At 43.0% G+C, this 24,750-nt stretch overlaps 1 protein-coding gene across 1 annotated transcript in view; it reads right to left on the bottom strand.

Moving 5' to 3' along the window:
- The window catches only part of SPATA16 (spermatogenesis associated 16), an 81,844-nt gene that overhangs the window by 41,266 nt on the left and 15,828 nt on the right, over positions 1 to 24,750 (bottom strand). Inside the window, exons 3-4 of the mRNA XM_075098308.1 lie at positions 13,953 to 14,042; positions 2,885 to 2,969 (exon numbers count right to left, since the gene is read on the bottom strand). Of these exons, the coding sequence (XP_074954409.1) occupies positions 2,885 to 2,969; positions 13,953 to 14,042 (175 nt within the window). The remainder of the gene's footprint in view (positions 1 to 2,884; positions 2,970 to 13,952; positions 14,043 to 24,750) is intronic.

Genomic DNA, 24,750 nt, shown 5'->3' with positions numbered 1-24,750 from the left:
CCTGGCAGGTGATGTCCGGGGTAGAAGAAGTTCAAAGGAAAGCATAAAACCAAAATCAGGAGAGGAAAACCAAAGGATGTACAAGATAAAGACTACTCTGAGCATGAGGAATAGATCAAGAGAGAAAAACCCAGTGATTTAGAAGTAGGATAAATAATAAAAAGCTTTGCAGATGTGAATTAAGGGCCTGAATTTTTTGCAGTAAAGACGTCAGCTGAGGGACTGGAGCGGTCTGTAGAAGGTTTTGAAGCTACGAAAGAAGCAGAAGACAGGCTGTGAGGAGGAAAAGCCTTTTCCAGTTTAAAAGAACCACGAAAAGAAGAAACAAAAGTAGTCGATGACACACCAGCTTATATACATGACCCACTGATCAAAGCAAAGAGTGACATATCTAAACTAAAAATCGGTCTTCACAAAAGTGAAAAACAAACCGTCCTCTTCACCATCTATCCCCTTCCTCCTCAGGAAATTTTGCTCACGGTTGTGAGCCAACGCCGGCGAGTTCTGGGGCAGAGGAGTAGTTAGCAAGAAAAGCGTGCATCAATAGCTGTTGCTTTGGTTACAAAGGCACATGAGCATGTATAGTCGTGACAAGTTATTTTCAGCTTTACGCCGTGAAATAGAGAGAATATTAATAAAAAAAGATTATGTTACCTCTGCTTGGTCTCTCCGTGGTGGAATGTCCCAGTGCAGTGTCACATGCTACATCACACTGCATAGTTGTTGCTGTGTGCTCTAATGACATTGAAGTCACCCCTGATGCTGAGTGCACAGAACTCATCAGCTCGGGAAGGAAAAGCTGGTTACTGGTGCTGGGGATATATCTTCACGAACAGCGTTTCTTAAGTGCTAGCTATTAACTTGAGTGGGAGTGGTACTGGGCACCCAGCTGCCTCTGCTGCGTGTGTGTCAGCATATAGATACCGCTGAATCCCTCGCCTAGCCCACGCTAAGGCATACGCACAAAAGGCACAAAATTGCAGAGCAATCGCTGTCTCCCAGTGAAAATCAAGCACGGTGGGGGATCAAACAAATGGTTAGATCTCTACTGACATTTCAAAGCTTCTGCAGACGAAGATGACAGCAGCTCAGGTTTAGGCGAAAGGCAGAGAAGGAGTGGGACTGGGGCACAAACAGCGTGGTGGTGCCTCTTGGTACCATGGGGGTCCAGGGAGGCCCGTGTGAACTCTCCATCAGGAAGAGAAGTGAGCTGTGAGCTCTCGACTGAAGCAGAGATGAACCAGTGTCTTACCACAGCCAAAATCGCTTTGTATGAGGAAGCTAATATTGTGTGATGGTGCTAATGGCTGGAAGCAATTCAGTAGCCCCACTTCTGGTCTGGTTCATTCCTACCTTAGCCCAACCACAGCTTCTGATTTAGACTCCATGAGAAGGCATTGTGATGAATCTTGTCCTTCATGCCACTTTTTCGGCCCTGTTACATAGCAGGACAGTCTGAACCCCTGGGAGAGAGGACAACTATGACAGCTCCTCCTTTAAAGGTTTATTCTTTGAAGCTTCATGCCCATGACATCAAGAAGTGAAGTCAATGGATACCAGTGTTAAGAGGAAAAAAAAAAGCCATTTCATTCGAAGAAATGACCCTTTCATAAAACCTGTTTGTGAACTCAAGATTTTAAACGAGTCTGACCCAGTGGGGAAAAAAAATCAAACTGTTCTGTACAGAAGAAATTCTCTGCTGGAACACGTATGAGAAAGTTCACAGGCACTGCAAACACTAGCCCAGTGGGTAATTCTCTGAATGAGATGCACTTTGCACTCACAGCAGTACTGAAATTCTGCAGCTCCCAGGACTGAGATTTATTCCATTTTACCAAAAAGAATGCAACTAATAATACTTTTAAAAAGGAAGAATTTACCATGTGAATGAAGGTAGAAGACCAGATCCTGATCGTTATTACTCTGGCTTATGTCAGACCTATTTTGCACCGCTTCACATAAAGTACAGGTGTCGCAGATGTTCTCACAGAACACACCCCAAATAAACGGGATCAGAATTGGGCTCTGAAATTTTATCGCAAGGGGTATATGCTGTTCCTAGTGTCATTAAATTCCTTGTATGGACAAGGAGGGCCTGAGGGCCAGGTCCACTCTGGGAGGCAGAAGGGTATCCCACCACCTGAGGCCCAAACGCTACAGCCCCTCTGAGTTGCATGTTGGTTGCATTGATACCGGGGCTGTGAAGGCTGGGACACCACTGGCTGTGATAAGATCCTGCAGCAATAATCCTCTCCCAGCAAAGGACCCAGCACCCATTCACCTCCAAGTGTGTGCCAGCTTTCCTCAGAGCAGAAGGGGGTACCCTTAAACTTAAATATGTGCTGATGTGGCTGAACAGACCTCTCCAATAAGTATCACTTGAGAGACAAGTCTCATTGAAGTCAATGGTCTACTCCCCACACAAGTAATCTTTGCAGACCAGGGCTTTACCCAGCCATCCTTCACAGAGCACTTTAGGTTCCTCTGAGACCATTCGTTACAGTCATTTTTTCCTCCCCTTCCGGTTGAAGAGTTTGGAAAGGTGTCAGAGGATTAGTACCATGCAAATTGCAAAAGGAAAGTGTCACTAAGGTAGGAAGACTTCACAAAAAATAGCTTAAGGGACTATACAGTATCCAGAATTAAATTTTATAGCAGTCCATAAAATTGAAGTATGAGCCAAGGGTTAACAACCTTGAATTTTGCCCTTAAAATTAGGCCAAGAAAATCTACTTCATTATAAATACGGTAGCACTATATAGAGTCCTGTTGATTGATATGCCCAAGAGCTACCTTTGTCGGCAGTCTTTTAAGTAGTAATCTTTCATTTTGGTCTTAATAGTGAGATGGGCACCTCCTTCCTCGTTGGGCTATCAATTTTTACCTGCCAATACAGTTTGATGAGCTTGCTTATATGCTGCTCAGTGCCTCCTGTCAGCCAGTACATATAGTCAGCAATCATGGCGCTCCTGATGACAAAAGCAGAATAAATGAGTGTGCAGGGTGAGAAGGATGTGCATAGCGTTATTTAAAGGAGGTAATATTAATAGAGTGTAACATGAGGTTTGTATCAAAAGATTACGCATAACTCTCAGCCTTTTGTCCAACTTTAAGACAAGCATTAGTAAATAGTTTTTAGCCAGTTGAACTATCTGCAAGCAAACAACCCTATGTTTCCTTTTAATAGCTTTTCCATATTTTAATCTGAGAAAATATTTAATGACTGCTATACAATATTTTAGTCTGGCTTTTTTTTTTTTGCTTTAAATTATTTGTGGGTAAAATATCTTATAAGTAAGTACATTTCTTCTAAGACAGCATCAACACGTATAACACCGTATAGCTTGGCAGTCTGAGAATATCACTTGTCTGTGGCAGACTCAGACATAGTTCACCTTTGATTAAACTATATCTTAAAAAAAACCACCCAAACCAAATGTAATCAGCTATCTTGCTACCTAATTGAGTACACCCACTGCCTGTGACAATCATTGCATTGCTCTTTCTAGGCTGGGGGATATTAAAAAACTATTGTGCAATGGATATTAATGCAGAGTCTTAGCAGACTTTAGAAAATCAGTTTGTTTTTATGGCTGCCTCTCCACACTGCTCTCCGTTTCCCTTCCTCTAGAGATTCCAAATCCAATTAAATGTGACTAGATGTAATTCCAAATTGTCACTTTAGTCAATTAAACATATAATAATCTTGTGTACCTAATTACTAGCACCAAAAGTTTATTTGTTGATGTAGTGCTATCAATGTGTACTTCTGCATGTTCCTCTTATCATCGCCTATATATTAATTGTGCTTTGACATTACTGTAAATTGAATTTGAAATTTCCTCCTAGTTAAAAGTGTCTCACAAACAGTAATCCCAATCCTGTTGTAATACCCTTTCAGAATGTACTTTCCAAGGCTGTATTATGTTCTTAATGAGATATAACCAAAAATACACGGATTTAACAACAAACGTTACAAAGCAGGCCCAGTATCAGGGGGTAACATATTGTTACAAACAGGAACTAAATCTTCCTTTAGATGGTCTCATACAGCTCCCATTAATTTCACTGGGAGAAAAGCAATTCAGTAGGATCCATGGATTTCTGCATAAGGACTGGATTTAGCTACAAGCTTTACCCAATGCTCATTCAAATCATTGGCAAAAATCCTGTTGACTGCGCTAGAACAAAGAGCAGTTTCTAATTGAACATCGTTAGCCCGGCCGGCACAGGATGAACAAAGGATGAAATCCTCATTGCCCGGAAAATCATTGGCAAAACTCTCGTTGACTCCAAATGGTGCCAAGGTTTAATCTCAGGAATGACACATGTATCCTATGGACGGAACAGAGGAGGGGAGCGGAGCATCCAGCACTGCCTGCTTCACCCAGTGCTGGCCATGGTTTGGGCAAAGGTGTGTCCTGAGGCGTAAAAGGGCGATAAGCATGCGGCACAAAAATGGGGGAAGGCAAACCTGTCACGTTATTCTGTATCTTTGGTCTATTAGAGGTGGTCTACGAAGCTTCCAGCTCCCGTGACGACGGCAGCAGCCGGTACTGCGGAGCCTAGCCGCGTACACGAGTGGCGGTGGCCTCCTGCCGCCACCTCCTCAGAAAGAAGGGCCTTTCAATCTAGATTTAGAGCAATTCTCAAGCACTAAAGCCACGTGTATTTTGGAGTCAAAGGACTTTTGCAAGCGGTCATCTACAGTTTGGGTTCCCATAGATATAGTGCCCCCCCAACTGCTGTCATTTCAAAGATTAAAACCGGCAAATCCTAGGCCCCGAGCACCACCCTGTTGCTGCCTGCCACCGCGGGAGCGCTGCTGCGGGTCGAACGCCATCAGCCGGGTACACAGACCCCCGCAGCGAGCTTTGCCATCCCTGCCGCAGGCCGTGGACTGGCGAAGCGAGGATCCGTCCCACCGGCGGCACAACACGACGTCCTATTTGTGACCTCCCACTCCGCGGTGATATGCAAAGCTTTTTTCTCCCAGCGTGGCACTGCTCCCAAAGGTGGAGATGTGCGCAGAGCCCCGGACAAATCTGGAATCGATTCTCAGACGAGTCACTTCATCTTTCTCTGTTTCTCAGCATCAGCAGATGATCATATTTGACTGATTTACCTATTTGGCGTGTGAGTCCTCCTGGTGCAATTTTTTTGCTAATTCTTCACAGCGCGCTCAGCACAACGTCGCTCTGATCGTGGCAGAGGTCTCCAGGCATCGCTGCACTCCAGAGAAATGCCTTTCCTCTTTATTCTTCCTTCTTAATTTGTTCTTATTTAAATAACAAGAAGCACACTTATATTTCATTTCAAGCATTCGCGTTCCGTTTTTCAACATCTGCTTTTATCCCTGTTAGATTTCTCCCGTACTGCCGTGCGTTACATCAGAAATGGTGAAGCACATGCATAAAACCCCTCCAAGCCTTTCGAGCGCCTCCATCCCAATTTTACTTCTCAGTTCCTCGGCCATCAGGGAGCGCACACAGGTCAGGACCGACGCTTGCTACGGTGAACTCGGGGCTTACAAGGGACTTAAAAAATTCCGCTTTCAAAAGAAGCACAAGCATTAAGGCTCTTTGTGGATGGCCTATGTCCAACCCCAAAGGTGCCCGAGTCAAAGAGTTTTCTTTGAAGGCCTCCCAGGCTCAATTCACAGAGGCAAAGGGACACATGCAATAGGGAACTACGGATTTCCAGACACAGGGACACAGGTGAAATGACGCTATCTGAATACGGTTACAGGGCTGGACACTGAAAATATTTAGGGATGCAAACGCTTAGAAACCAAAGAATTGATGGAGCTATTTAGGCAGGTTGAAAGTCTGGTTCCCATTGAAATACATGAAGGCATAAAGCACTGAGCCGGGTTCCTGACTCGCACTGAGCACTTGTCCATGTGGCCCATAAAAATCCAGCTAACAAAGACTCTTTGTAAGAGACTTATGAGCGCATGAGACATTCTGAAATGAGTCTTAAGTGAAATATTATCTATACTCTTCATGAAATTATTATTTAAGATCCTCAACCAGTGACCAAACTCATTAATATCTTTTTCTCCTGTCGTGTTATCAACATGGCTGATGTATGACGTATATCATATTAGTACATTAAATATACACTATATATGTCTTAGGATAGTATAAACAAAATCATATTAGCATTTTAGCAGTACGTAAGGGCCAGAGTAGGTCCTTCTTCCCATCTCCTGCAATCACGGGTCCTTAGGAAATGGGAGCTTGTGAAGAGCTGGATGGAAGAGGTTTTAGTACCGGTCAATTGGGATCAGGTGTTACGTACTGTGGAGATTCTGGACGAGTGATGTTGGCCAGCAACAGACCTCGCTCTGATTTGTACCTCTAGAGTGGCAACTTAAGAGTTCAACTTTGAACCTTCCTGAGCACAAGGAACGTAGGCTACAAAAGGATGGAGAAATAGCTTCCATTGAACCACGTCATACATTTTTTCTGGATGAAAGGCCATGTTTTATTTTTACAGTTTTTAAAGATATTGGGATTAAGCTCTAATGGTACAGAACGAAGAGGCGTCCGCTCTCTTCCAACTCCTGACACAACCACTTCACGCGATATACAGAAATATTAGCCTCATATTTACGGAACCATCTGCCAATTTTGAGTTACGAATTTGAAATACTTAAAACATGCCTGAGTTTCAGGTGTTAGCCCACCAAAGAGCTCCACTTGATACGAGAACTGAAGCGGTTCTGACAATGCACCTTCAGGAACACCTTAGAGGATGCCGGAGAAAACGTGCCACTTCCTTCTTTCAAAACATGAGGCTTTATATTGAAATGGTTTATTTAATAGTTGCTAGTTCAGGCCAGTATGAACTGCCATAACATAACCAAACCCATCTGTGTTAATGTAGTAAGCCTGGATCCAAAGGTGTCGTGCAATATCTGCTCATTCTGGCCACTTGGTGGTGCAGAACAATAAGATATATTCCTGTACGTGCAAGCAAAGTGCGCACCACAGATCTAAACTGTCTCCCTCAGCCCATCTCCAGTAATGCATAGGACTTGTAATAAAGGAGTCAAAGGTAGCTTTTGCTGCATGACAGCTGCTGACACTAACAACCAGCGTGCAGCCAAATCCCTCGCAGCAGCCACGCAAGTCTGTGACAAGAAAATGGATGGTATGGGTAAAAGAAATACGTGGAGTTTTCTGGAATGAAACAAAGCGTTGCATTGCCAGAGAAAAGAACAAACTAGCACTGGTGCTAAACGCTTGTGTGTTCATTTAACACTGGAAACACTGGAAAAAATGAGGGGGCAAGACTCGAGGTCGGCTCCTTCGGCCTTGACTGCTCCCCTTGAGCTGCACAGAAGGGAAGGAAGCCCTGAAGGGGAGAGGAGGATTTCTCTGCAGGTGGGAAAGCCTCAGGAATAATCACAGCCTATGCACATCAGAGTAACTTTCACTCTTCTATGCTATTCAGCCCCAATTGCTCCTAAGATCAGGAGGCTGATAAGTGGCAGAAAATTACCTGTGCTCCCTACTTCAAGTGATCTCACCTGGATCTGCACTAAGTGGTACTAATAGAAGGCCTTGGCCATTGCCACACGATGTTAGCCTGTGCAGACCTGCTGCTCGGAAAGGGTAGGTGTACTGCTGTTGTCTTCTTTTATTTTTAAGTTTAACAGGAACTTTCATGTTTCTGATGCAGGCACCTGGGTATTTGAGATCTCTGACACAATGGTAGTGAGTCAGGGAGACAAGATGTAAAATAAACTACTGCTCTCTCCTGGATGATCTTTCTTATTTTCTGCTGAGATTAGAAAAGGAAAACGATGTTTATAACAGGAAAAAGTAGGAGGTAGTTATTTTAATGCAATTACCCTATTTGAAAAGTGAACAAAATACTGACAGTTAATTTTTAAACATCTCCCTGTATCCTAAATAAATGTAAGCTCATTGTTGATGTTACAGAGACACTTGGAAACCACTAGATGATAAGAGATAAACAGAACTCCAGAATATTGAACAGGACATTGACGTTAGTAATTGACGCGTTACTGATGTCAGGATTTACCTGTATGTAGACTAGCCCCAAAATGGGGCAAAAAGTGATGTTATCTATGCATAACACCTTGAAGTTACTCATTCTTGCAGAGGACTGGCTAAAACTTCATTTTAAACATTTCGCCAGTGAATCTCAACTGCCCTGGGAATGTGCTATAAAACTCTTCTGCCAAACCCTTGGTGATGGGGTACGTTTGCTGTCTTGGCTGAAGTTTCTGGGTCATTAGCCCATTGTTAGAAAGCAGAAATGTTTCCTGCAAGGCAAATGGCATCTCTATTTAGAATACATCTGTTATATTTATTATTATCTGTCCCATGGTTGCACACAGGTAACGCCTTTCTGTGTTGTACTGAGATTGCTGTGCAGTGATAACAAATAGTTCCCATTTAATGGCAACCGCGTGTAAGTACACGGAGACTGCGTTACAAACATGAGTGGAGATGTGCATGGGGAAAGGAGAGGCCTTTTAAAATGACAAGGGATGTTTGAGAAAACAGGTCGCTAAGCCTGGCAAGGCCTTGGGCTCTCCGTGACCCGGTACAAAACAAGCGGCGGTCAGCAGGGATGCGCTGTACGGATCCCAGGAGGCCCCGGTGCCTGTGTTAGCTTCACAGTCGAGCTGTTTGGAGAAGCAGTGGGGTAGCTGGGATGGACTGCTTGTAACAGAGATGCAATGAAACTTTCAGAGGGATGTGGTCCGTGCCTGCTCAGCTCTCTCGTAGTGCTTTGTTACCTGGGTTAGGGACACGCGTCGTATTGTCACTGTTTGGATTTACTTTTGGCAGAGGGTGTGGGAAAAACTGGTGTTGAGGGCTGCCTCTTGCCTCTGATGTGACCCTGTCGGAGCGAGCTGTTGTCTGACACTTGGGCAATCTCAAGCGATAAAGAATAATGTGTGCGGTGCAGAAATAACGGCTGGTAATTTTAGACATGGACTAACATCGTATGTCGGTGTCAAATTAAATAATAGGCTGTGTGGACTTTCCTTTGGGCTTTGACTGATCCCAGCACTTGTCAGAGCTGCTTTCCTAGATCCAATTTATGAAGCGTTCCTTCCGTAGCGTTACTCCGGGGAGGACGGGGGTCACAAAACCAGCAGAAGCTCTCAGATCCCTTCCTGTGCTTGGGAAAAATAGATCCATTTTCTTTCCTAGTCCTGGACAATGTGTCCTCCTCATGGAATATGCTTACTGGTGGAGCTGGTGGCTCTGCTTCCCACCAGAGCCGCCCTGACCACCAAACCACCATCGCGAAGCCTCCCTGGGGTGGCCGAGGCCCCATGAGAGCTTCGTGGTGCCGCCAGCTCCTGCGGCAGGGGGCACCCAACGCGCCCATTGGCGCTTGGTGTGGGTGGGTCGCTGCGGTGCAGCTCCCACCCCAGGGCAGCCGCTGGCCTCCGGCCCCCGGCGCTTCCCCAAATAACAGCACAGAAATGGCCCTCCCTGGCTGCAAAACCTCCCTCTGCATTGGTGAACCATGGGACCCCCCCTGGACTCTCCTACCATTGATGGGTGGGGGTTTCACTGCTATGACAACAGATTTTTTTTTTTCTTTTTATAGAAATGAATTTTTTTTCTTATTTCAGTTTTCCTAAACTGAATTTCTTTTAAAGGATAGAGAAAGAATATAAACTTTCCTCAATTTTTTTTTCCCCAAGAGAAAGCCCAGGCAGGATGCAAGGGCGGGTAGCACAGATGCAGGTGTGCAAGAGGCAGTCAGCTGATGACTCCTTGGGCTTGTATCCCCAGCTTCGATTATTTATATATCTTTCCTTAGCATACAGTTGTATGCTTAGTAAAACAAAACTGGGCATACAGACTAACCCAAATTATTCACCTAGCTTTCTCGCGCTACATTTTCAGGTCTGACCAAAAGGGGACACAGACCTGAACTCTGAGGTTTACTACCTGCAGACTTAGTTTGATTTTCAGCTGATGAGATTATCTAGATTATTGTATTTTTTTTTAAAAAATGGGAATGTCAGAAAGCTGAGTCAGCCATACCACAGCTATTAAGATCCTAAAACTTCTTCTTCCTTAAGGTTTGCTTACCCCTACTTTACGCAGTCAGATGAATATGAGTTGTTTGTTCTGGCAGAGGGACAGACAGTCTGTTTTCCCCTACATGTATACAACTAATTTCAAGTCACTAGTGTTCTAGCTGGTGATAAAAGAGCTATCTTAAGCTTTTCACAGAACACAGTGACACTGTTAAATCAGCACAGCATTTTGATTAGCAGGAAGATGAGAGCTATGCAACTTAATGATAAAAAGGGGCAAAATCCCTTCTGTACTTAAAACTCCAGTTTCAAAGCAAATAGGTGGCCATATTTTTCTGTAAGTTACCAACTTTCACTCTATGGCTGATTCAGGGCTATTCAGTGTCAGCAATGGCCTGCACTATTTGAGCAAAGAAGAAAAATTGCTGTCATGCCTTATTGCTCATCTGGTTAGACCCTCTCCTCGGGTGCGTAACAGGCAGCTGTAGGGTCACAGCTTGGGGACTTGAAGGATGCACAGGCTCCGGTACCTCTTCCTTCAGGAGCTCTGAGGCTCGCCCTTGGCGTGTGTTTCCTTTCTAGCACTCTTGTCCTTAAAAGCACGGGCTGGTGGTTTGGCTGCTCTGTCCGTAGAGATAGCACGGACCTCCCAGGTTCTTCTGCGACTTGCGCGTCCCCTTGCACACACATGGTCCTTATCTCGTCCTTGCCTAAGCCAGCAGCCTTTACGTTGCCAGGAAGGTTGGGTTCTCCTTGGCCTTCTCCAAGAGCGTTTTCTCGGTTCTGTGACAGAAGCGAGCCCAGGACCCTTTCTTGAAATTTTAATTTTGGTTATTAAGTGGTCTTTAGGTCAGCGGTGACCACGTGTCCTTTGGCAGGCTACCTTCAGCAGCTGCCGTTGGAGGCTGATCCTAAGCCTAAATGCCTTATAATGCCTAAAACTTCCAGACTAAATTTATATATAATGCATTTATGCCCATTTGTTCAAGGGCCAAGATGGTCTTTCAACTGAAATAGGTTTTTTCCCTTCTGAGGTTTAAATCTTTACTGTGTTTGTCAAGAGCGGTCTCCTAACATCAGAGCTACCAATAGAGAAGAAAATATATTTACTAGCTGACATCTTAGTGGAAGTGGTTGCAGCACTTTGGAATTCATCACTTGCAGATGCTGTGACCCCACAGTGGTGTTTCTAGGACTGCTTTACAATGCCAAACGGCTTTAGGCTGCGCTCTACGTGGTGGCATCCTATCGCAGCGCTGTCCAGAAGGAATCACTATGCAGCTGACAAAACGCAGAAGCGATGCAAATATGGGCATATCAGACTCCTTTCATTGATTCAGATGTCCCTGGATTTAGACTGCTTCATGTGCTTGTTCTCCTGATACTGGGCTGTACTAGTGAAAATCACACACGGAGGAACTTGAGAGATGTTTAAATTACAGTTGACCCCACTCTAACCTATGACTTTCTCTGAACCGAAGAATTTGGTCTGGTACCTCCTCAGAGACAAAATCTCAGGGCATCTTGGCTTGATAGATAGGCTGAGTTAAATGTGATTATCTGTGCTGCTTGTGCCAAGCAATAATGTTCACAGCCAGCCACTCCTGTTCACATACCCGTACGGTGTTCTGGGTCTATTTAATAGACTATGCTATAACTTAAAAATCACGTGAGGGCGTGGGGAGGCACAGGACACTTTAAAGCAGAAAAAGAAATACCGTGACTTTTTGCTCAAAGCAAGCAGAAATAAATGGCGGCTTATGCTAATGAAACCCAGGTTTGTATTTCCAAAACTGCAACTGAATCTCTGTATGCCACGATCTGCCTGTAACAAGGAGAGTATATTCGGCAGCATTAGTGGGGTTCGACTAAGACCAGTGACTCCAGTGAGATGACAGTAGTAGTGCTGAGCTTAGTTTAACACAATCTGCAGAAGCAGCTCTGCACAGTTGCTATAACACTATGTTAAACTAGGCTAAACTCTGAATACTGCTATAGTCACTGCTTTTGGAACCGCTCTGGATTCAGTCTGTCAGAATGTTCCTCTCCTTTACAAAATACATAATCTCATTTAAAATCATCTAGTTTCCTGAAAGCTGCTCGGTGTAGGGAAAAAAGGCTGACACAGTTGCCTCTTGCCTGCTGATGTAGTAAACTTACTGATTGCTTATCTGCCGCAGCACCAGCCGCAAACTTTTTATTTTTGAAATTGTATTTCTGAGCACCTTCTTGGTTCATACCGTCTTCTCACGCGTGGGCATTTATATCTGTTGCTTCTTAGGAAAGATCCATGTCTGAAAGGGTGTTTTTTTAACTTTTATTCTTATTTTTTAACATCTTCACTGTGACTTCTTCAAGCGGAAACCTTCTTCCTCGCCCCCCTCCCCAGCACCCCAAACATTTCCCCTCGTGTCACTTCACCTGCTGGGATATTAGTGAATTTTTGGATTTGACAGTGTCCTGGACAGGGTTCCCCACCTGTCACGAAGCAGCATACCCTCCTACACAGCTCCCAGACGTCTGGCTGATCAGTGGACCTCAACTGTTGAGGATTCAGTAGATAATGATTTCTCTCTGAATCAACACCCCAACAAGATTTAGGAAGAAGACTTTAATCAGTGAGATATAAAAGGATATCTGGGAACTATCATAACACTTCATTGTTTTTGTTTTTTTTTTCAACAAAGTATTTCACTTTTCTTAGTTTGAAACAGCTTGTTTTTTTTGAAAAGTGAGATGCCTTTCAAAAATAAAGGTGGGGGTGGGTTTACAGTCAAGTGAAATATTTCAGGTTTATCTGAAATTGTGTTTCTAAAGAAATTTGGAAATACTGTTTCCTTGTCTTGGGGAACTAATTTCTTCCCCCTGTCCTAATCTGTGAAAGCTAGTGGAGATTACTTTGACATAATCTCAATGTGTGTCGTGCAGAAGGAAAAGTGCTTGTCCTGGAGGTTTTGGCTGAATTCCAGCACAGAAAATTGAAGTTCATCTTCCCAAATCCTCTCTGCAACTCTGCTTGGATAAAGTCTTCTTCCACTCTCTGTACAAACTGTTTTGCTGGTATTTTAATAGCTTCACAGCTCTACCGCTAGCATCCGTCTTAAATGATGAGCGAAGTGACCCTCTCAGTCTCACGCCTAATTCGCACTGGCTGTTCTGCCGTTAGTTAGCTAATGATTTGTGAAATATTTCGTGATATACCTTGTGATCTTCAGCTGAAGAGCCCTCTGTAAGTGTCTAATATTAGTAGTAGCGACGATACATAGCAAATCACCATTGCATTTCTTTCATTTAAGCATGTTAAAAACTTCTGCTGCTTGTTGAATCTTTTGGTTTTTGGCAGCGCTGTTGCAAGCATACAAGCAGAGCTTCCTCTTGCAGGCTTCCTTCCTGCCAGCAGTTCCCGTTCACACCAGCAATCTCATCAGCTGCACGGAGGCTAAATTTTGCAGCATACCACAGTGTTCCCTGAGATCTCGATTTTTTTAATTTTTTTTTTTTTTTAAATTCCTTTTATAACCCCCTCCTCCTCCATCCACTCAGACCACCCCTGAGCTTCTGCCCAGGGTTATGGGGAAACCAAGGAGTGGAAGATGCTTGTGTGCGTGTAGCTTTTGTGCCAGTGCAGCCCTGGGACCTGCCCAGGGCTCACCCCTGTGCCTGAGAATGAGTAAGTCCTCCTACGTGTATTAGTCTAACTGCAACTAGGGACATAATTGGGATTATTCATGTTACGCCAACTGGGAGGATTGCAGCTCTGCTGCACGTGAGATCACATAGACAAAGCCAATGCAAAGCTCCCACCGATTTTTGGAAAAGCCTGGATATAAGATGATATCCTCACTACTGAGAGCTGGAATGAAAGAGGTATAGAGAAACCATTAGAAAGCCACCAGCAGCAGAGTACCTTGCAGCTTCAGTGTATCTCTCTAAACACCTAAACACAGCAGCTTGGCGCAGGTGGTTCCGGAAATAAGCTGGGTTCAGAATAATGCTCCTTTAAAAGATAAGAGAGATGGACAAATTCAGATTTCTAATTCTTAAATCATTAAAAGCTACTAATAATCAAACTGTGACTAAGGCACAAGCTTATTCTATACAACTCAGCACTGTATATCTCAAATGTAATAGGAACGATCACTCTCTCAACATCCGTGACACGTGAACAAGCATTATTAAAATTTTTATTGAGGTTATAATATAAAAGCAGTTTCATTAGGGTGTTGTGTATTGTTCTAGAAAAAAGTTCCAGTGGTAATATGCTGTATCGCCTTTAGCTTGTAGATAACATAAGAAAAATGATATAGGACAACTTCTTGTTAAGCCCTACCTCCACGAGCGTGAGTGGCAGTTGTCTCACCTGTCTACCTGGAAAACCTGTGCACCTAGGATGTCTTTTAAGGTTAGCTTAAAAGACTTTAAAATACTTTCTGTACAGGTGATAGGTTCTATATGGGTGGACCATGGCATGTTTCTTAGACCCTTAACTTTAAGAGATGCAATTCCAGGTGTAACAAACTTACAGGCTTTAAGTCAACATCAGAAAAAAGATGGAAAGGTGAAAATAGCATAAACTAAGCAGCTAGATTGTCAGGCAGAGCATCCTTCTGATGTGAGCAGGGGGAGGGCAAGAGTGACAGCTCCTTCTACAGCTAATCAGTTCCGCTTGTGAGATCTCCAACAAGTGGCTGGCGCCTGTTCTAGGATGCAAAGTTTTATGCAACATACACGTAATGACAAATATTAAGTATTTAATAGTAGTTTACCACACCAACAGAGAGATCAACATGACATTCTCCTACAAAGGAAACTTGCAAACTGGCTTTCGTTTCCTCACTGGTAGTTTTGGATATCATGGTAGTATTAAATACTACAGCTCTTGTGATTTCAGTCTACTAATTACCTCAGAACTAGTCCTCTTCATACCCAAATCATTTACTGAAGTTTATTCATTGTCTTGAAACAGACATAAATATATATTTAAAAACATCCAGCGACAAATTCACATCTATGGAAACACGCAGTACGTTTTAGAAGACCAATAGCCGCCTTTTCTATGTTTTCAGCGCTCATGGACTGTATGTCTGGGGCTTCCAGAAAGAACTTTAACTTAAAACCTAAAAGTGTCTCCAAGATGCTGTGGACTTGTGAATCGAATCTCTCTGCAGGCGCTTTCTCCAAGGCATACAAAAGCAGGGCGAAAGCTCTGAATGCTTACATCTACATTTGCAAGTAATTAGCTATATTAGGGGTGGGTCGGTAGGTCAGAGAAGCTGATGTTGAGGCCCCTATGTCTATATTGTGGGCAGCTGGGGCTTTTATTTTGGACTAGACTTAGTTTGTTCCCGTAAAAATAAATGTCCCGTACGTGTTGCTCAAAGCTGTCTCGAAGGTCAGCCGTTGGTTTGGATTCCTGTGCCTTCATTAGCTGCTACTTGTATTTTGTGCACGGCTCTTGCAGAACACGCAGGCAGCTTTCTCTGCAATTAATCTAGTTTGTGACTGCCAAAATGGGTCTGTGAACTATCTAGTGTGCAGAAAATGGAGGAAATGGGGTAAAGTGCATCACAATTCTCCTATTGCGCCAAACCGAAGTGGTAAGTTAGGTGTAACCAGAGACGTTTCTGTTCTTCTGGCACAGTAAAGCTTTATTCCCTATGAGCAGAGCTGCTCTGTGCTCCGGAGATGCAGCTCCACTGAAGACCATCCTAAGGTGGTATAAGAACTCGGAACCATCTCAGAACTATGCTTTCCCAGCCCAATATTTGGGGAAAAAAAAAAAAAAAAGCTCAGAAAACTGTATTGAGACAAAGCATTACCCTTCAGGAATTACATCTCTGGGAAGAAGGTGTGGGGGGAAAACCAGTGACAAGTGATATCATGTAACTTAAGGTGTTACTGGAGGAAGCGGAGACCTCAGTGGCTGGAGGAACATCTAAATACTGAACTAAAATTCAATGTGCAAAAAGGCGCTGGATGTTAAATTTAGTTGCTCTTAATGTGGGGAACGAACCACTCTTTTTAGTAACAAAAAGATAATGCCAGGAGTGAACACTGCAGTTCTCAGCCAAAAGTGGTTCTGATCTGAAGTTTAGACAATACTGATGGTCACCAAAACTTAATTTAACCCAAACGAAATCATTAAAAAAAAAATCAAATACTATCAGCATTTAATGATTTCACCAAAACAGTAATACCTTACACAGATGACAACTGGTACCTCTGCAAGCTATTTTAAAGGAGATTATTGCTGCTGTAAACTGTAGTCAACAGTTGATAATAGTGATATTGATTTTTTTTTTTTCTTTTTCTTTTTTTTCTCCCTTCTCCAAGTTATTGGTTCTACCACAGCAAAGCAATAGCACTATGTGGGGAAAAAAAATTTAAAAATCGATAATTCCCTGGTAGTTAGCAACATATTTTTCTGTAAGTCTTTGAGCAGGATGTGCTGTGATAGGCTTATAATAAATATAGAACTGTAGCAGATTTTCAAAGAATTGGATATCAGCTCTCCATTTTCCGTCTTGATTTCTTACTCGTCTCAAAAAGATCAACTGCTTCTCTTGATCTATAAATTCTATACCGAAAAATATTAGAGTATGCCCTAATAGCTTGAGCAAACATCGGAAAGCTACCTTTGGCTCCTGGCAGTTTGGTTCGAGGTTGCTAGGCGCTCTGTAGCCTATACGCTAGAAATAATTTCTGCTGTGTTACTACTCTACCCAAAAGTAGCCCTTTGTTGTACCGATGCAACTCCAGTTTAGGAGCCTTTATGCGGAGCGATGCTAGTTTAGGGGTGGACTAAAACTGTGCAGAGCTAGCCTTTTGGCTTTTCAATCTGACCAATGTGTTTCAGGTGATTTTGGTGAAAAGGAAGAAAAAAAAAAAAAGACCTGAACGAAAACAGGAAGCAAAGGAATCATACAAACAAAGGTTAAGAGGAAAACCCTAATTTCAGGAAGTTCTCCTTCAAATAAGAGCAGATGGGGGACCCATCTGGCCAGGCAGAGATGTGCCAGGCTGTGCATACTGAGAATGAGTCCGTGCTCCAAGATCCACCTCCAGCCATGGAGCTCCAGTCTTGGTGCTAGGCTGGTTACTCCACTAATTAATTAGAAGGGATGTATTTCAAGGGGGAGGCTTGAAAGAAGAATTAAGAAGGGAAGAGGGTGGTGGGCACACCGGCTGCAGCACAGTCGGGACAATCTCTGTATGTGGTGATTTGTGCCAGGAGCAGAAGCAGCGGTCCTTTGGTCTTTTTAGTCATGTTCCTCTCATGGGAGCTTCAGGTAGAGAAAGTAGTTTCGACAGGAAGCGCCTGAAAATGGATAGCTCTTATTTTGCACAGAGAAAACTTCTAATCCGCAAACTGCAAATAAAGTCACTACATCTGAAGATTAAAACTTGTGTTCTTGCCAGGTTTTGCCCCCATCTGTCAAATGACTAGGCAAAGTAAACTTGAAATAGATTTTCATTTATTTTTCATCTTCACTGTAATCCAAAGACTGCCCTGTTAAAAGCCTTTCGTAAATCATTTGGTCAGTTTTTCTCAACAAAACAGTCCTTAAGTAATGCTGTATATCAGCCTCTTTTTTGACATTTTCATTTTTTCATCTTGACATCTTCTCTTAAAAATAATACAGTGTTTGTCCTCTTATCTTTTTTCAAACAGTGAGGAGGGGGGAAGAAGGCGTCAACCCTCTCCCCATCATAGCAATTGGAGTATGTGAATCAAAGATGCACACCATAGTCTGTGGTTCTCTCTCCAAGTTTTAGTTTCCATCTTACTGCCCAGTGTTAAGAAAACAGGTGTGGCAAGAAACTAGGATTGCTACATAAAAACTGGCTGCTAGAAATCACATTGCCTTGTCTCTGAGGTGCATATTCTCTATTGAATTCCTTCCCAAATGCAACGGGGATTTAACGCTAATCTGACTGACATGAAAAAGTGCCTCTGCTACTGTCCACCACATCATTCGTGTTTGGCCTTTATAGGCCAAGAAAAAGTCAATGAGATGATTCTACAGATGAAACAAGTCAAAAGATACACTTCACCACTAAAGCAGATAAACTCATTTTTCTTGCTAGTCCTGTGAGTAAAAGCCAGCTTGTTCGTAGAGGTGCGTGCAGTCACTTCTTTAATTAGAGTGGCAGAAGCTTTTTCTTCTTCTTAGTCGTCCACGCCTTCCTATGATACAGTGCGGTCTTCTGTACAGGTGCATTTTAATAGTCAATTATTATTGACTATTAGAGAGGAATTAGGTGATTTATCAGAAGTAAAAATTCAGTGCTAAAGCAGTCTGAGGCTCTCTGCCGAGAGATGTAAAGCTAGCACGGGTCGGCAGGGCAGCGCGCTGTGCTGGCACGTCCACGTGTCGCTGGTACGGAGCGACTGGACGAATGTAGTCGCTGGGGCGTTCTTCACCACAACATTACGTACAATGTCAGCGCAAGTAATGTGCCAACTGGTATCCAGCAGAACCATGGATTCGGTTGCTGTAGAGCAATACAATGCTTTTATCTCCAGTGAATGCTGTCAATCAGTACAGCTGGTGATCCAGCCCCAATATACTTACAGATGAACCTGTCGAATCCTGTACAATTACATTGAACTTCAACTTTCTTCTTTCTCCCTGTTTCATCTATGTGGCAGGTAGCTTAGTGTTTGCAGCGTACTACTAATCTTACGTCTGTTTGAGCCTGCCATGCTCTGTTCTGTGATCCCAAGGGTTGGTTTGAGAGTTCAACTCTACTAGAGGCAGTCAAATTTCTGAACCCTACGGTAGCCAGGAATCAATCTCATCATATTTGCCTGCAATTTGCACGTGCAGCTGCGTTATGATTTTATTTAAGTTGTGTCTGGGGACCTCACGGTGGTAAGTTTGATTGCAGCCAACTTTGTATTCTAAACCACTTCTCCTCTGGTACTGTTGTAGGGAACTAAGAGGGATGTGTCTTGGATACACAAAAGCTTGCGGGCTTCCTTGCCCTACGTGAGAGTTTACCAAAACTGATATCCTGAAAAAAATCTTCCCTGTTGCAACAAGCTGGTGGAAATATTTGGTAAGCTTGTGAAAGCAGGCACGCAGAAGCACTTTCTCCCGGAGGACAAAAGCGTGGTGGCCTCAGCGCTAGCACGCACGAATAATTCAAGGGAGAAGGAGGGTGTCTGTGGTGAGGAGAGCCATGTGAAGGGATACCTGAGGGAGGTAGGGCCTTTCTCCTGACCTTGGTTTCAGCCTGTTGGTGGCTGGAGAGGTTCAGACTTGTTGGACCACGGGGAAGTTTTCTTTCCATTACCACCAAATGGCTGGCTGTGACTGTGCCCACTCTGCCCTGTGCTTGGGGACCTTTTGACCCTGCAGGAGTGCTCTGGTGCCCGAAGGAAGGAGGAGCACCCTTCCATCCCTCCCCTGGCCTCTCTCTTTTTAAAGAAGTGACATGCAAAATTAGATAACATCTGTGTTACAGAGAAAAAAGCTGGAGGACAAAGAGGCCAGGACCACTTGGTAGATGTAGCTGTAATGGCTGGTGCTTATTGAGGCAAATCTGGCAGAGACCAGAATGGGTCTCTTTGGTGGTAATTTGATAAATCATTAGGAATTCCTTCTAATACAGTCATCACCACTGAACCAAACCGACAACTGCAAGCAACGACAGAAAAATTTCTAGAAAACTTAGGTGGATGAAGGAAGAGGACCAAATCCTCCTACGCTGAAGGAGGACATCTGACTTGACATTGTGGAGTCAGATTTTTTTGTACAACCATTCAGAAATAAATGCATTTATGGCATCTACAGGTGAGGACCTTCAGCGCACGGAAAAAAACATCTCACGAAATTTTCATACCTAAGCAGACAGGAAAGGAGGAAGTGTGGCTTCCCAAAAAAGGTTTCACACCACGCCTTTTCTCTGTCAGTAAAGTGAAATATAACTGCCATGCTAAAAGGTTTTGCAGCAGCAATTTACTTTGAATTGCAAGCGTAAGATGAATGTGCTATATAGGTCTCGATTCCTCAGCTGTGAAGGTGGTAAAAAGGAGAATGTTCTCTGGTCCAGAACAAAAAGATATTTAGAAAGATCTTGTTTCAAAGCTTCCAAAACATCTTAACACAAGAGTTGATACTCTGCGTTCCCTGCCTTGTTTGCATAACGTACTGCCCACTCGCTTTCCAGCTGTATGAGTACCACTTGCTTGATCACGGAATTTTGTGATGCCATTGGGACTGCTGTCATGTATCTGAACTCTTATAATGGTTCAGTGTTGCTAGACTTCTCCTTCTACAAGGAACTGTGTTTCTTCCACAGCACTTCTTTTTTTTTTTTTTTTTTTATTTCCCCCAAATGTGCCTTTCCTAAATAGGATTCCACCACACGTTGTGTAGATAAATGATTTTGCAATGTAGCATCATCAAAGTCAAGGGGAATGTAACCTTTGACCTCAATGGAGGAAGACTCAGCCCATGAAATAAGAACTATGTCACTGATATACCAACCCAATTCAGAGTTGAGTATCAGAATACAGAGAAAATGCTTCTCATTTAAAAAATAATAGAAAGTTGAAGTACCTAGAAATACTCCAAATGCTGCGTGAGAAGGAATTATTTTAAGAGTACTTCTGGTTTATATTATCCAGAGCATCTCAATGGAATAGCTTTGTATTAATAATATCTCATCTATTATGTATATTGCAATATGCCTAACACAATTGCTGAAGTAATTAGATGCTGCTAATTCTTCTCTTCCTTTTTCTTCCCTTTTCAGGAGGTAAAGAGATTAGGAGAATAGTTTCGAGCAAAGCATACGTTACACTACAGACTTCCCACAGGTTAGCAGCATCAGCCATTATGTTTCCCATTTTTCTACTTCTACCTAAAAATCTATGCTCTCCTTGAGCTCTTCTTCTATTCTGTGTCCATTTTAATGCCCACTGACTGCACTGCATCATGGCATCATTGCATTATTTATTTTTGATTATTTAATTTTACACTAGAATTCCATCCTTCGACTTACTTTAATATAGTTCTGTTTTAAAGGTGCAAAATAAGGAAGCTGGGGAGTGAAGAAGTAGCTGAATATTGAATTTTGGATCTGAAAGTTCTGAATTCATCTGGATTAAGGAGTCCTGACTTATCCTGTCTGTAATACACTGACCAAGTTTTGAGATGTCCTTTTTTCTGGCAGATAATGCAGAAACTCCATCATGAATAATTATTTTAAACCTTTTGTAAGTGTTTGAAAAGTAACTGGGAAAAATGCAGAGGATTTAGAATTAAATCTGTGAGGCTTCAGCTGTTTTAGATTCCCCTTCCCCACTGTGCCTCCGTAAGACATTCCCTCTGTTAACTCATCACTACAGCAATCCTGTACTACTTAACAGAGGTGCTATTTTCTACTTCATGTGTCTCCCTATGAATTGTGCAAGAGGCATTAGAGAGCCCTGCCTTCCACCGAACACATAAAAAGGCACAGCAGAAGAAGCTTTGCAGATTTATTACGCTCCCTATGCATTGACTTTCCGAGGGGGAGGGAAGGAGAAAATTGGCAGCGGGTCATGCTGCGGAGCCGAGTCTGCAAGGACACAGGAGAATCTTTGCTAACCCCCAAAGATTTTTAATAGCTCTGTACAGCAATCCTCGTTACCATGAACATATTTTTCAGGTGTTACTTAGAGGTAATGTTAGAGAAACACGCCACAATGCCTGATCCCTCTCCTTCCCCCAGGCCCTTAAGTCCACAAAGTACAGACTGAGGGAAGGAGGGCATGGAGTGAAGCCCAGGGATGCTCTGGGAGGAGGCAGGTTGCAAATAGCCTCCCAGATGGCAATTCCCAACGCACCTCCCACCACCGGCCATGGGCTTCCTATGGCACGATGGCAATGCCATTGGGGAAAGGTGCGAGTTTTCACCTACGGCAGGCAGCCTCCTTCCCCTGCTGAGGGGCTGATTTCCAGAGGAGTCCTATGGCACCAGCAGCCCCACTGCAGCTGGGCAGGGAGTGACCAAAGGCAGGTGGAAATGAAACAAAATGCTTTTCTTCCCTTGCTGCCGGGTAGGTGGCATTAAGCTCTTCCATGTTTTCCAGTGCTTGATCCATGTACACGATGTCTATGAGCAGCAGTCTGTGTTTAGGCAACTGGATCAAGCCACGGGTCCGTCGTTCCCCAAATCCCGTGTGCCACGAGGACCACAGCGGCTGAGGAGGTGTTAGTGCAGTGGCAAAAAGCGTATTTCTGACAGAAAAGTTTCTGTGTTGTTTTCCCATGTGTAAACAGCAAGTCACGTGGTGTCGAGGTAGACTCATTTTAGCTTGCTTGGAGGAAAAAAAGCAAAACAAAGAAAGAAACTATAAGGGAATATAGAGTCTCATTGAGCAAGTAGTGTGTATCATGTTTTGAAGGATCCTCCATCTTCAGCTGTCGTGGAGTTCAGCATCGCGCTCTCCAATTTCGAACGAAATTGAATCTTAACAGTTGCTGAGCTGTGTACGTGAGGCACTGCGGCTGCCTTTTCCACATGCGACTGCAGCTTTATGGATTTCTCTGTTGGGCCTGGCCCTCTGAAGAGTAGGCATGATTGGGGGACTGGTCTGCTGAAATGCTGTGCTCTGCTTCAAGATTGTTTTCATTTGGGGCAAAAATTCAACCACCGACGTTATTAGGCTGAGCAACATAAGGCCTAAGTACTAATCTGAGGTTTCTTAGTCAGTTCTTGACTTCTCAGACCTTCACTGTTTTGCCATCTGCTGTAATTGAAAATTGCCTTCTGCAACCAAAGGGAAAATCTAATTTCTCAGCAAGCCATATGGGGTTATTAAGATCATTAAACCCTGGTATGCCATAATGCCCCGGCCAAAAGGACCACAGGGCATGTAAATATTGTGTGATTCATTTTATAGCTTCAGACTGCAAGTTAGGAATTATTTTGATGGCTATCTTATGATGAAAAGTGGTGGTCAAGTAGGTTACTGCAGATGTTGCTTGGTGAGGTCAATCCATGGCACGTTTGTTCAGAGCCGTGACAGATGAGAAGGGCTTTTAATAGTGTTTGATTGCAAAGGGTAAATCTTTTGTATCAGCCTGACAAATGATCAGAACCCAGCCAGTGTCCTCAGCTGTGCCAGCGATGCTAAAGGCAGCCTTAAATTTTGATATCAAGAAACCAGAGAGTACAATTTCCACTTTTCAGGGGGACTCAGACTTAGCTTCTCATACAGGATCTAAAGCTGATGATATAAATTGTACTCCCTTGCCTTTCTTAAGAATAGGAAAGCTATTCCCCTGAAGATGTCTGTTCTTGAACACTTTAAAACCGAGCTGTTGGAATTTTTCTCAAGTTGTGATATTTTGTAAGATTTCTTCCTAGCGAAACCCGCTTCTATATATTTGATACAACGATGTGTGAGAATAATAAGGCTGATTTTTTGTTAATAAGGCTTCGGCAATGAATGCAGGAGCTGTGAAATTTACATGAAATTAAAGAAAGAATAGTTCAGTAAATGCAAATAAATGCAGAAACGAATTTTTTAATTTGGATTCATGATTAATGCCAAAGGATTACCAGCAAACCATTACAATGCAGTGATGACATAAAAACTCAATGGGAATAAAAATTCTATATGCACTAGTTAACTGATGGCAGTAAGCTATTTTTACTAGGAGAGCTTGGAGTAGTTTATTTGTTCTTTTTGAGAAATATAGCTATCGATTATATTTCAAGTTTTGCCTATGTTTATTATGCCTCAAAATATTTTTTTAGTGCCTTGCATTTGTATCAGTTCCTGCATTTTACAGTGTGACAACCATGCTCAGTAGGTTTATTCCCATTCTGCAAATTATGAAAAGTATTATATTGAAGAGAGGCGTTACTGATTACCACTTTTCTTTGTGCTATGTAACTAAAGGAGTTAAGAATAAATTGTTATAATTATATATGAAAAAAATCTTCACTCTTCTTTCCCTCCTTCAGTTTTCCAGTGATCTCAATCTAACTGCATTTATGTTCTCTGTAGGTCATGGTTTCTGTTTTAAGACAATCGAAACCAAAGCATGTCTGAATAGGCTTTATTTTTTGTAGCACTGGGGTCAGTATATCTCACTGTTTTGAAACCAAGATACTTCAGAGGAGTTATAGAAAAGTATTTTCTGTTCTAGTTGTATTTATGCTATCCAAATATCTTCCTTATTTTAGTGTTCTTGGAAATCACAGTTAGAATTAGAGAGCAATCATTACAATTTTTCCAAAAGTTGGGAGTCCAGTAAAACTTTAAATATTTTTTCTTCTCTAATGTGGTCTTTGAGAAGCCATGAAAAAACGTGGTTAGTTTTTAGTTTGCATGAGGAGTGCGTTTTGTTTTGGTTTTATTTATTTTTAATGGGAATCTTAGTCTTCCACACCTCTTACGCTTCGGTTCACCTAACAGAATACTCCACCTGAAAGGAACATGGTTTGTGTGCCTGCCAGACGTGCCCTGGGAGAGCACCTACTCTTCTCTAACCACTCATGGGCATCCAGGCCCCCAGCCCAGCCGGTACTCGGAGCTAGTCCCAGGGATGCCCTCCCGCAATGTGGATAGGCTCCAGGTAGACATAGCTTTACACACAAAAAGTGCTTGGGAAACGGGTGGGGATGAGTGGGGGCGGGAAATGAAGACCTTGCTGTTAAGTCAGGATTCTCAGACTTCCCGTGACTCTGCGTGTAGCTAA

This window comes from Phalacrocorax aristotelis, chromosome 7, assembly GCF_949628215.1.
Source record: "Phalacrocorax aristotelis chromosome 7, bGulAri2.1, whole genome shotgun sequence".
Classification (NCBI taxonomy): domain Eukaryota; kingdom Metazoa; phylum Chordata; class Aves; order Suliformes; family Phalacrocoracidae; genus Phalacrocorax; species Phalacrocorax aristotelis.
Note: the sequence above shows the minus strand (reverse complement) of the source record. Positions and strands in the feature narration are given on the sequence as shown.